The 14,181-nt window shown below is 36.7% G+C and overlaps 1 protein-coding gene across 1 annotated transcript; it reads right to left on the reverse strand.

Moving 5' to 3' along the window:
• Positions 1 to 5,626: 5,626 nt before the first annotated feature.
• On the reverse strand, positions 5,627 to 6,067 carry LOC127143913 (uncharacterized mitochondrial protein AtMg00810-like). Its single transcript, XM_051079211.1, has one exon. It carries the CDS (start codon positions 6,065 to 6,067, stop codon positions 5,627 to 5,629), a length of 441 nt encoding a protein of 146 aa, XP_050935168.1.
• Between the last annotated feature and the right edge of the window lie 8,114 nt (positions 6,068 to 14,181).

Genomic DNA, 14,181 nt, shown 5'->3' on the forward strand with positions numbered 1-14,181 from the left:
TTTTGGATATGATTCAAAATTAATTTATGAGGGAATAAAGTATTTGAATAAGTTCAAATATTAATTTAATGTGAATTAGATTCATACTAATTCTATAGGTTAAAATTTAATGTGTATATGATACATATTAAAACTATAGGTTGTGAGTTAAATTCATATTTGAATATGATTCAAATTTGGATTAAATTAAATATAAGATATTTAATTTAGAAATTAATTAATTGGAGAATTAATTAATAGTTTAACTTATTTTTATTTAATTAAATTAAAACTATAAGTTATGTGAGAGATACTTATTTAATTATGATTTAAATGAAATATTAATTAAATAAAAATAAGTTAAACTATTAATTAATTATTTTAATATTAATATTAATTTAATATTTATTTATTAAATTAATAGGGAACGTGGGTGGTTTTCCCACGTTCCCACTTTTCTCTCAACTACCCTTTTCTTTAAACTGAAGAAGAGGGAGTTACTGGTACGATACGCAGAAGCGAGTTCTATGAATTTGTTCGTACATCGCATTCTCTTTAAAACATTTTTTTCTCTCTGAAAAAAAAATTCCCTCTTTCAATTTGGTTCCCACAAACCATCTCAATCCAAAGAATAGAAAGGTTTCCAAGTGGTGATGCCCCATATTGCTGTTTTGTAGATACAGAGACATCAACGATCGTAAGTTTCCTTTTGTCATTCTTCTCTGTAATTTTTCTTGAAAGCATGTCTAGCCATAGAAATTAGTTTTATAATTTCTTTTGCCAATGTATTGGTATTTTTTAGGTTCCAATTAAATTGAGTTATGGTCTCTTTAAATTCTTCCACAGTAAAGAGCTTTCATCCTTTCACTCTCGACAATGCATGTTGTGCGTCGGGAGATCTTCTCTCGATAAATTTTTTGCGACCCCGATCTCGACGATCATTTATGTGTTGGAAGATCCCTTTGCAATGCTTTTTTTTATAACTTCCAACGTTGTGCGTCAAGAGATCTCCCTTTTCTTATAGTGTATTAAATGGAAACATTTTTCTAATGAGACGACTAATCCTAGAAATGAAAAGAGTAACATATATATGGCTACGCTAGAGAATATAAATTTAGGAGAGAATATTCCTTGCATGAGAAAAAGGAATATAGAAACAAATAGGAAAAGAGATCCACGAAATCTATAAATCACACAATTATATATGAAAACAATCTTCTACTGAAGCTACTGCCTGATGGTCCTAATATGATTGTCAATTATGTCTTTGACATGTTATCTAACATATCGCTCAAATTTTGTCTTTAATAAAATCAGCCAACCAATATTGTAACAATCTCACCTTTTGTCAATTTTTTAAGGCAAACTAAACAAATCATTGAGAAACCAAATTAACATAAATCATACTAGAAACTAATGTCTTTGATAGTGGAAGCAAACCAAACCAAACTAGAGCAACCCACAAAACTGTAGACAAATCAACCACCATTAAACACAACCATGTTCATTCTTCCCTTTTTTTTTTTTGGCTTACAAAAATAACTAAAGTAAAAAATTATGCACTCATCAAACTTAGTAAAAATAACAAAAAAAAAAATGTGAATCCTCGAGTGCATTGCCAGGAAAAACAATATTTAAAACAATCTTCCAAGATAAATCAAAACTCTCTTTCTTAGCGGTAATGCTTTTTCTACCAAACAAATTCAGCATTAACATGACCAACAATTCAGATATGAGATATACTAATGCCTTAAGCCCCATAGAACCAACATTTTTTATACTCAAGTCCAAAACTGTTTTATTGAAAATAAAATTAACATCTTCCTTTTCTACATTTGATACATTGGCATAAACATTCACCTATGAAATATTTTCACACATTATCATCTTGACCATCATATATAACTCACACATTTTTAAAATCATTCATTCTTAAAATAATCAGAAAACAATTTTTAGAAAGAATGTCATCCTTTAACTCATTCATTCTTAAAATAATCATTCAACTACTAAATGAAAGCAACAATAATAGTTTTATTAACCTCAGACTCACCTAGATAAAAAATATTTAGTTACTATAAGATAGTTCTGCATTTCTGGGGAGAGAGAGAACAACTATTATAAGTAACAATTATTATAAGATCGTGTACTTGTCATTATGAGAGACTTATCACATTGAAAAAAACAATGTGAGATAATCAATTAAGTCTTCAGTTAATACTAAAGTTAATAACAGTTGTAATAACTAGAGGGACAGCAGAAGAGAATAACACAAGAAACTTTGTTAACCCAGTTCGACTAATATTACCTACATCTGAAGAGCTGCGTACAGCCCTGATGAGTAATCTTTATTAATATTCACTAGAGTCAATATACATGGATACAACATATGGTACTCTGTTCAATAATACAACTTAATAACATGCGTCTTGACATCAGACTCCAGGCTCCCCTTGAATTACTTATCTTCACGATGTCTAGCTTTAGGCTCCCCCTAAACACATGAGTGAATATCTTCGACAATGTCTTTAAATCCCTCTAAAGATTTTAGTGATTACTCAAATCACTGTTCCATCTGTTACTCATCAATTATTGTAACTTCGATCAACATGGCGATCTTATAGATATAAAATCATAATACCTTTAGAATCCGATAGCTTCTGCAGACGATCACTGAATTGAGCAGTCTTCTTCAACTTGTGTTTTTCGGTTTTTTGTCACACACGTAACAACCCCGTAACATCCTATTTATACACATATATATTATAAGTATAAAAATCTTCTTTTCTCAACAGGTTTCCTAAAATAGTGGGAAATCTTTTATCTCTTGAATATCTCATTTTTTAATTAATTCCTTAATCAAAGATATATCTTATCTTTTAATTAATTCATTAATCAAAGATATTTGGTCAAAGATATTCCTTAAAATCTTTTAGACAAAAACTCCAACAAACTCCCCCTTTTGTCTAAAAAGAATTTCTTTTTTGGTTCAACTATGTCGCACGTTCTGGCTAATGTCTAAAACGAATGATAACAATGTGTCGCAAACCACAGACTTCAACACTGATGATTTCATTTCCATAACACGAACAAAATGTTTTTAATTACTTCGGTCATCAAAAAGGAACAACAAAACTACTTCTGTTACTAAAAGACAACCAACGCACAAAGTAAATAAACTTCAAATGAACAAAACAACAATAACAGTAACAATATCACCAGCAACAACATCAGCATGCACCATCACCAATCACCAACTCCCCCTTTGAACTAGAAAAAAATACATGAATTAGCACTAGGCTCCCCCCGACTTGAAGATGGAGCAAAGGTCTTCAGATGACGAATAAGAGAATTAATTTCCAAACGTCGTTCAGATAGCAGACTAATGGCAGTAGATAAAGAACGAGACTCGACTGTCAGGGAATTAAGAATTCTTGAAGCCAACTCCCTATCAACAAAGAACCCATCAGTAGCTTCATCCCAGTCCGTCGTATTAAACAATCGAGGCCCTCAAGAAGGATGCACATCATGATCTATATAAGGTACATGACTGCCCTAAAAGAGTCTGTAGCTCAGTGATAAGGTCTTAGGATCAGGACCAGGTGCATCCAAGGTGGTTAATACAGCAACATTTAAGTGTAGCAATAAACCAAAAAAGAAGCTTGGTAGAGCAATCGAAAGCTTGACCCCAAATGATCCTTGCCTTAACAGTTGATTACAGATAAATGTACCAGCGTCTACCCTGTCGTCATTGCATATGCGATACAAGAATGTCCCTAACGCAACAGAAACGCTAGAAGCATGGGATGAAGGAAACAAATTTGCAATACCAATCTTATGTAGAATGGCATACTTGACACTTAGAGCAACAACAGGTATACCATTAGTAGGCTAAGAAGATAATGTCCCTCTAGACAATACAGAAGCTAAAACATCAGTTGACGGAGCTGATGGAGAAAAGTTATTTGAAACAGTATTCCCCAGAAAGCCATTAATCACAGTAGGAGAAATTGTAAATTTAAAACCTCTAATATGAACAATCTGATAATTCGGGCTACTTGGATCATTAAAATCAGCTGACAATTTAACTATGAATTCTCTAATAAGCTGATGATAAAACGAACCTACATCCGAAATAGTTTTTGACAACCCAGCCTTCTCAATAAGATTCATAATACTGACACATGAATGAAGTTTGTCTGAAATATTTATCTCGTCAGCTATTCTCTGTTGCATAACAAATTTCCACCGCTGTATGCTTTCCTCAAGATGAAACGATATACCATCAATCGGGACTGATGAGATATTTAGAGGAACTTTCTTTCTACCAGCTTTGGTAGTAATGTTTCGCCGATTTTATTGAACCTTCTTCCTATATGGCTTTCGTTCTGTAGGAACTGATTGCGTTTCTTGTTGAGCACTCTCATCCACATTATCATAAATGGGAACCTCGTCATTATGATCATCAGTGTCAACAGGCTCAATAACATCTTCATTACCAACAGGCTCAACAACATCTTCATCTGGAGCAGCATGTGGATTAGTTAAAGCAATATTGTCCGTAATAGGCAACTGAATCGGAGGGGAATAATGCGATGGACCTGGTTCTACAAAAGAAGTTTGGTGAAGTCCATGGGTAGGGACGAACACGCCTTCAGACGACGAACTCTCTTGAGAGTGAACAGACAAAACAGGATCAGTAGATTTTTCAGGAAAGACATCAGAAGCACCAACCTTCTTCAATAATTGGGCTAAAGGAACGTCATCTAGGTCATCGAAGTTTGTAGGAATGTCTGCATGTGATTTCTTAGATGGAAGTTTATATGGTCTTCGTGGCGGGGTGCTTTTGAATCGCCACCCACAAACTCGTATGCCATGCACAGCTGCTCTTGGACTTGAAGCTTCAAGCACTTTCTTAGTGGACTTGTCAGTGTAGGTTCCCTTACGAGTGTTCACCATTGTTGAATCTTCTTAAGGATAATAAACTTCAAACGAAATCATAGTTGGACATAAGAAGATGAAAAAGCCTGACGATCTGAGAATGAAACGTGCAGCTTAAAAAGTCTTGAAGCCTTCTTAACTACTCTCTTTTACCAAGAAGAACTATCACAGAAGCCGAAGAGAGAGGCGTTAATCCCTATTACGGCGCAGAAAAACCCATCATTATGGAATGTGCAAAAGTGCTCCATCATTTTAGCTAATTAAGGAGCTATATTTTACAAACTCTTAAACAAGCACGTAAGTGCTCAAACATGGTTGCATCAAGAGGTTTAGTAAAAATGTTTGCCAATTGTGAGTTCGAGCGAATGTGTTACAGTGTAATAACCTTATTTTCAATGAGCTCTCTAATAAAGTGATGTCTTATATCAATGTGCTTAGTTCGACTATGCTGGACTGGACTTTTCGATATATCTATAGCACTCATATTATCATAATATAAAGTCATAACATCTTGAATAATCCTATATTCATTCAACATGTTTCTCATCCATATCAATTGAGTACACCCACTCCCTGCAGCTATATATTCAGCTTCTGCTGTGGAAAAAGATATACAATTTTGTTTCTTACTGAACCATGAAACAATATTATTTCGAAGAAAGAAACATCCAGCAGAGGTGCTTTTCCTATCATCAGCAGAACTAGCCTAGTCAGCATCACAATATCCCACCAGTTCAGAAGATGTATCGTAAGAATACAGAATTCTGAAATTGGTTGTTCCGTGAACATATTTGATTATTTGTTTAACTGCATTCAAGTAAGAGATATGAGGATCTAACTGATATCGAGCATATATTCCAACAGCATAGGCAATATCCGGTCTGCTTGTCGTTAAATATAAAAGGCTTCCAATCATGCTCCTGCACAGTTTATGATCTACTGCAGTACCAATACTATCCTTGGTAATTTTAGCATGTGTCGCAGCTGGAGTCCTTTTGTATTGTGACCGATTCAGACCAAACTTGTTGACTATGTTCTTGGCATACTTTTCTTGCGATATAAATATACCTTCACTTCTCTGTTTGACCTGCAACCCCAGAAAGCAAGACAGTTCACCTACTAAGCTCATTTCGAACTCTGATTTCATTATGTCAATGAAGTTATTAACAAGTGTTTTAGGAAATTCACCAAAGATAATATCGTCAACATAAATTTGAGCAACAATGAGATCAGTACTGGTTCTATTAATAAACAGTCTTGTTAGTTTCTCCCTTGGAATATTCTTTCTCACCTAGATACATTGTCAAACGTTCATACCAAGCCCTCGGTGCTTGTTTTAATCCATATAGAGCTTTATTAAGCTTGTAGACATACTGAGAAAATTCAGAATCAATAAACCCTTTAGGTTATGCTACATAGACTTCCTCATTCAAGTATCCATTCAGGAAAGCACTTTTAACGTTCATTTAATACAATTTAAATTTTCGGAAACAGGATATACTTAGCAAAAGGCGAATAGCTTCAAATCTAGCCACAGGTGCAAAAAGTTTCATCAAAACCAACACCTTCTACTTGTGCATAACCCTGAGCCACCAAACGGGCCTTGTTCCTTATTACACACCTAGATTCATCAGTTTTATTTTTAATGATCCACTTAGTTCATATGATGTTTGCCCCATTAGGTTTAGGAACCAAAGTCCATACGTCGTTACGCTTGAACTGTAATAACTCTTCTTGCATGGCATTTATCTAGTATTCATTCTTGAGAGCATTCTCAACAGATGTGGGTTCTATTGCTGACACATAACATAAATCAGCAATCATTTTCGTGTAATCTACCTTCTCTTTCCTTCTGGTAGTGATTCCAGCTGACGGATCACCTATTATGGAACTTGGGGGATGATTCTTTTTCACATGTGCAAAGGGGATAAGCATAGTTTCATTGTTTATGACCTCATCAATTATTTTTGAATTTATCTTCGTACTGTCTGGCTGAGAATCATCTTTAGGCACTTCCTTAAGAAGAGTTGAAGTAACATCAGGTCTAACAGAAGTCTCATCATCCTTAATTTTAAACTGATTGACATTAGATTCAAAATCATTTACCACAACATTGATTGTTTGCATAACTGTTCTTGATTTAATATTAAAGACTTTGTATGCTCGATTATTCTGGGAGTATCCAAGAAAGATTCCTTGATCTGATTTCACATTCCACTTTCGATGATACTCTCTATTGGCCAGAATGTAACAAGTACTTCCAAAAATATGAAAATACTTAACATTTGGTTTCCTTTCCTTCCATAATTCATATAGTGTGACTGTCGTACCAGATTGATTGGTGACCCTGTTGTGAATATGACATGCTGTGTTTACGGCTTCAACCCAAAAATTCAAAGGTAAGCTTTTGGCATGTATCACAACTCGAGCCATTTCTTGTAAAGTTTTGTTCTTCCGTTCAACTACTCCATTTTGCTGAGGAGTTATATGAGCATCAAATTCATGATGGATTCCTTCCGACTAACAGAAATTATTGAGGTCTTCATTATCAAATTCCTTCTCATGATCACTATGGATCCTGATTATCTTTTGCCCCTTTTCTCGTTGCAAATTCAAACATAGACTGATACATAATTTAACAGTATCTGATTTTCCTTTTAAGAACCGAACCCAAGTAAATCTGGAATAGTCATCCACAACAACCAACACATACTTCTTTCCACCTAAACTTTTAGTTTGCATGGGACCCATAAGATCAAGATGTAGGATTTCAAGGACTCTGATTGTATAACATTCCTTTAAACTTCTGTGAAACGTTTTGGTTTGCTTTCCAACTTGACAGTCCCTACAAAAGAATTTGTCATTGATATTTAAAGAAGGGATGCCTACAACAGACTCATTTTTGATAACTTTATCTAAGCTTCTCAAGCTAATGTGCCCTAGTTTCCTATGCCATAACCAGGTTTGATTAGTTTTAGTTAAGTGACATATGTTTGAACTATTGGAGCTCCAATGATAACAGTTATCTGCTTGTCGTCTGCCACTCATAAACACTTGATTATTTTTTTCAGTAACTACACAACCAGTGTTGTCAAAGTTTACACTGTATCCTTGGTCACATAGTTGACTTATACTAATCAAGTTTGCCTTCAGTCCATCCACATATCTAACTTCATTAAAACAAGGTAGATTACTTTTATCAATGTTTCCTTTTGCAATAATTCTACCTTTGGCTCCATCTCCAAAAGTAACATGACCTGAGGCACATTCTCCTAATTTTGTAAAGAATGATCGATTGCCAGTCATATGTCTTGAACATCCACTGTCAAAGTACCAGGCATCAACATGGGTTTGAACTGTTGTAACTGCAACATTGCACTTCTCATAAGTCTTCACTCTCCAAATCATGTGAGTTCCCCTAATATTATTGTTCCATTTGGCGAACATATAATTATTCTGTTGATTTTTAAATTTTGACATCTAATGATAACTCCTGTCTCTTAGTAATTTGTAGCAAAAAGACCGAATATGACGTCTTCGACCACAATAATAATAAATCCATCTGGAAGATTTACCACCTGTATTAGCAATCATATTTTCATGATTTAATTCGGTTGTTTCTTTTACTGAAGCTGGAACAAATCTTACTTAAGGTGTAATTTTGACACTCCTTGTTGAAGCATTAAACCCGAGACCATACTTACTTGACCCATTTTGTCCTGAGTTCAAGATTGAGTCTAAGCTGTCAGTTCTTGAATTCAGCATTTTCACAGACTTAATTTGTAACGACCCAACTCCTTATACTGAATCGAAGTCATTACTAAATATAGAACAAGTGGTTTAAGTCATAAAATTTATTAAAAACGCGTAACGTTTAAGAAATTTTATTTATGAAAATTCAAACAAGGTAGTTATGCAAAAAGGTGTAATGCGTTCTAAAGTCCTACTCGGGCCCTATCTACATAAAAAGATGATAAGTAATGAAAAGTACTCAAACTCAAATACGAAAGTCTAAAATAAGGATAAGCGGAAGTAGTAGCCCCTATGGCCCTCCACGGTCACTTCGGGTCGCTCGCCAGCTTGCCCTTGCCCTTGCCTCGTCCTCTACCTGAAAACATGAAATGAAGAGAGTGAGTATAAAATACTCAGTAAGGGACCCACTACTAGTCCCACTAGGTGCCTGTTAACTTCCTGTCAGAGTCCTGTAACTGGTACCCAATTTCTGGCACGTTCCCGAACACGTGCAACATGCGCTCCCGTAGAAACGTAACTCTGGTCTTCGGTGCCCCGGGGGGCACCTAGGACAGTCGGGATGCGAGTACCCTGTCGAGTCACTCGAGTCATATCTATATCCATGCTAGACTGGTGTCCCGCCGGACCACACAGTCCTCAATAGGTGGTGATCCCGAAGGACACCCATGCAGGTACGACTCTAACAGATTAAGCTAACAGGTACCCTAATTGCAGTATACATACACATGGCATCAGCATATAACATATCACATAAATCGTCTCTACACTCTCCGTCTCGACATTCGTCGTATAGCCATAAACAGCTCTCGCCACACATAACAGGCTATAGCATAACCATATCGTCATTTACATCATACTAACATTGATTTCAGGCATCGTACCGTCTAATCCTCAACATGCAAAATTGAAGTATACATAGTCTCATAATTCTAAGCATGGAGCTAGTAGTAGAATCTCTTACCTGGAGATTTACTTGTCGAGTCCTAACCGCGAGGCAGTACGCTTTTCAAGCGACGAGGTCCTAACTGTTTAATATGCCAAAATTCGTAATTAGGTCGCCAACGACTAACGGTTCGAGACTCATTTGAAATAACTTACCCTAGAAGGAGGTTGCAGTGCTCGAGCCCCTACTGAAGAAATCCCGCGCTGCCGCAATTACTTGGTCCAAGACGTCCCTTAAGGAAAATAACTTAATTTAGTCCCAAATTAATTTAATTAACGTCCGAAGCATGGAGTCTTACTGGGAAATGCCACAATAATTAATTAAATTACCAAAATTTAGGTGGATGGAGCCAAATTAGTCTTGGCGGCTCAGCTGGAAGAGGACAGGGACCGGCTCGGCTTGGCGCAGGCGCGGCTCGGCTCGGTACAGGGATTTACGCGTGCGGCTCGGCTTGCAACAGGATGGAGACGCGACTCGGCTACGCAGAGGCGCACGGCGCGGCTTCACGCGCGGACGCGGCTCACACGCGGATTCGGCTCCGGGTTCGGGCGCGCGGATGTGGAGCGGCTCCGGGTTCGGGTTCGACGGCTGGAGGCACGCTCGGCGTTGGCTGCTGGGCTTCAGTCGGCGCGACGGCGCGACGGCTGGCTGATGGACGTTCCGGCTGCGTCAGATCTAAGCGGCTCCTTTCGGCTTGGTCGGAGCGGCGCGACGCGGCTCGGCTATCCTCCTTAGATCGAAGCGGCGCGGCGTCGGCTGTCCTCCTTAGATCGAAGCGGCGCGGCGTCGGCTGTCCTCCTTAGATCGAAGCGGCACGGCGAGTTCCGGCTTCGGCTGGCGGCTGCGGGTTCGACTTGCAGACGTGCGGTGGATCGGCTTCGGGTGGCGGCTGCGGGTTCGGCTTTGCGATGGATGCCCGGTGTGCGCGGATCGGCTTGGACGGATTTCCAGCGCGGCTGGGAGGGTGGTTCGGCTTCTACTGCGGCCGGCTCCGGCGCTTGTGCTTGAAGCTGGCGGCGGCGTGCGGCGGCGTGCGACGGCGGCGTGGAGAGTGGCGGCGGCTAGGGTTTTTCTTCTTTGGGGAGATGAGGAGTCTCACGTCTCCCAATGCCTCCTTTTTAAAAGAATTTAAAATAATAAAAGAATTTAATAAACCCTCTTTTCTCTCTCTTCAATTACCCTCTTTTCTCTCTCTTCAATTAAACCACCCTTGACCCTTTCCAAGGCAAATAATTAATTTGCTAATCATCATTAATTAAATTATTTCCCCCTAACTTCAATAATTAATTAAAAAAATAACCAAGGAAAACTTTACCCTTACATTAAGCATAAGGTCCACAATAATCAAATCCATAACAATTTGAAGAAAAGAAAAGAAAGAAAAAACTCTAGAGGTGAAACTCTAATTTGCTGGGGCGTTACATAATTGTTTGATCATACTCATTTTGTACCTCTCTCAATTTCACTTTTAGAGATGATATGACTCCCATTAACCGTTCATTTCTTCCATCAAGTCTTAAATTCTTTCCTTTTGAATAGCTCTGGCTTCAGAGTCTTCCTTTCTCAGCATTTTGAGTTTTTCAAGCGTTAGCTTTTCATCCTCATCATTATCAGAACATTCACTCTCAACTTCAGAATTGATTTCTGTAATACATGCTGTGAATGCATTCATGCTATGATCAACTTCGTCATCATTTGAGTGCTTATCAGACAGGATAGCATAATAATTTTTCTTTTGTCTTCTAAGATACGTGGGACATTCAGCCTGATAATGACCAAACCCCTCACATTCTCTACAGCTAAACGACCTCCCTATATTCTCTTTTTTCTTACCATGGTCGCTATTTCTTCTGTATGAGAAGTCATTACCCTTTCTTGTAGAGTTCTCACCATCATGTCTTCCAGTTTTAACAGTTTCCAGCAGTATTCATACTTTTGAACTTTCTGGCCATCTTAGAAAACTGCTTCGTTAATAGGGCTATTGATTCATTTTGATTAACTTCACTATCAGACTGATTTACAGTGGTCTCCTATTCACAGGCTGATTTAAAGGCAACCCCCTTAACCTTCTTACTTTACCTATTTGACATAGCCATTTCAAAAGTAAATAGCGACCCAAATAGCTCATCAGGTTTTAAGGTTGTTATATCTTGAGCTTCTTCTATGGCAGTGACCTTCATGTCAAATTTTCAAGGTAAAGAGCGTAACACTTTGCGAACAATTTTAGACTTAGATATCTTTTCACCAAGTAGTAGTGAACCATTAGCTATCTCCAGAACCCTTGCATTATATTTAGAGACTGACTTATCTTTAGTCATTTTCAAGGCTTCAAATTTTGAAGTTATCAACTGCAGTCTGGATATCTTCACTTTAGAAGTTCCTTCATATGCAACTTCCAATATTTTCCAAGCTTCTTTAGCAGTGGTGCAGGAATTAATAAGTTTGAACACATTTAAATCCACACCATTGAAGATAGCATTTATAGCTCTTGCATTTCCAACTGAAGCTTGTTCTTCAGCATCTGTATAATCAACTTCCAGTTTTGGCACTGATACTCCATCCATAGTGACCATTGGAGGTTCATAACTAGCAACAAGGACTCTCCATGCTTTTTCATCTAAGGTTTTAATAAAAAATATCGTACGAGGCTTCCAGTACGAGTAATTTTTGTCGTCCAGTACATGAGGATGAGAAGATGATGGTCCCTCTCTGATTATCTCCATGATCTAATAACCCGCTCTGATACCAATTGAAAAAACAATGTGAGATAATCAATTAAGTCTTCAGTTAATATTAAAGCTAATAACAGTTGTAATAACTAGACGGACAGTAGAAGAGAATAACACAAGAAACTTTCTTAACCCAGTTCGGCCAATATTGCCTACGTTTGGGGAGCTGTGTAGAACCCTGATGAGTAATCTTTATTAATATTCACTTGAGTCAATATACATCGATACAACATATGGTACTCTAATCAATAATACAACTTAATAACATACGTCTTGACATCAGACTCCAAGCTCCCCCTGAATTACTTATCTTTACGATGTCTAGCTTCAGGCTCCCCTTGAACACATGAATGAATATCTTCGACAACGTCTTTAAATCCCTCTAAAGATTTCAGTGATCACTCAAATCATTGTCCCTTCTGTTACTAATCAATTATTGTAACTTCAATCAACATGACGATCACATAGACATAAGATCATAATACCTTTAGAATTCGATAGCTTCTGCAGACGATCACAGACGTGAGCAGTCTTCTTCAACTTGTGTTTTTCATTTTTTCGTCACACATGTAACAACCCCGTAACATCCTATTTATACACATATATATTATATATATAAATCTTCTTTTCTCAACATGGTTCTTAAAATAGTGGGAAATCTTTTATCTCTTGAATATCTCATCTTTTAATTAATTCATTAATCAAAGATATATCTTATCTTTTAATTAATTCATTAATAAAAGATATATCTTATCTTTTAATTAATTCATTAATCAAAGATATTTAGTCAAAGATATTCCATAAAATCTTTTAGACAAAAACTCCAACATAGTAACTACACATTTGCCTTTTAAGAAATTAACATTAAAATCCTGATCACATAATTGACTTATGCTGATGAGATTTACTATTAAGCGTACCATTAGTATAATGTCATTGAGAGAAGAAAGTGTAGGATATTGAAGTTTTCCTGTGCCAATAATTATTCCTACCATCACCGTAAATAACATGTTTAGAACCACACGACTTTAGATCGATTAGAAAATTCTTCTCTTCTGTCATATGCATGGAACAACCACTGTCAAAGCACAAATCTTCTTTAAAGGATGAGTGCTTAGATGTAAAGACAACATTGCATTTGATATTATCCCAACGTGTTTTGTTATGATACGCCACTTAAGCTTTGTCTTAGAAGACTTTCTATTCAACTAATAACTTGATCTCATTCTAAATGCATTTTTATGAGTTTATTCATATTGATTTCTACCATTAAGATAAAAATAAAGCGAACATATATGTCCAGCCTTACCACAGTAATCATATACCTATCTTTTCTTTGGCTTGTTATTTATAGGAAATGTTAAAGTTCGTGAAGCTCTTGACACAAATTCAGACATCTTTTTGTCTTGAGTTGGTATAAACATTGTCTCAGTAGAAGCCACTATTGTAGCTTTCCCTTTCTCACCATTGAAATCAACACCATTTCAATCTGTAATTTGTTTTTCAGAATTCAAAAATATTTTTAAGTCATCCAATCCTCAATTGAGCATACAAGTTAATTTGAATATTGACTCAAGTTCCATTGGAGAGGCTTAGAAGTCTCTTTTTAAGTCCAAAATGGAGGCAAAAATACAATGATTAGTTTTTGAATTGTATCTTTTTGTTGATCTAACACACAAAGGTCTTTCTCGTATTTATGATAGATTTCTTCAACCGTTAAATTACTAAGCTATGGTGTAGGAAGACATGGCTCATTATATGTTTGATTCAACTTCAAGTTGGAGTATCAAGTTCCCCATGTTCTTATAAAGAAACACAACTAATCAAGGCACGAAT

This window comes from Cucumis melo, chromosome 11, assembly GCF_025177605.1.
Source record: "Cucumis melo cultivar AY chromosome 11, USDA_Cmelo_AY_1.0, whole genome shotgun sequence".
In the NCBI taxonomy this organism is placed as follows: domain Eukaryota; kingdom Viridiplantae; phylum Streptophyta; class Magnoliopsida; order Cucurbitales; family Cucurbitaceae; genus Cucumis; species Cucumis melo.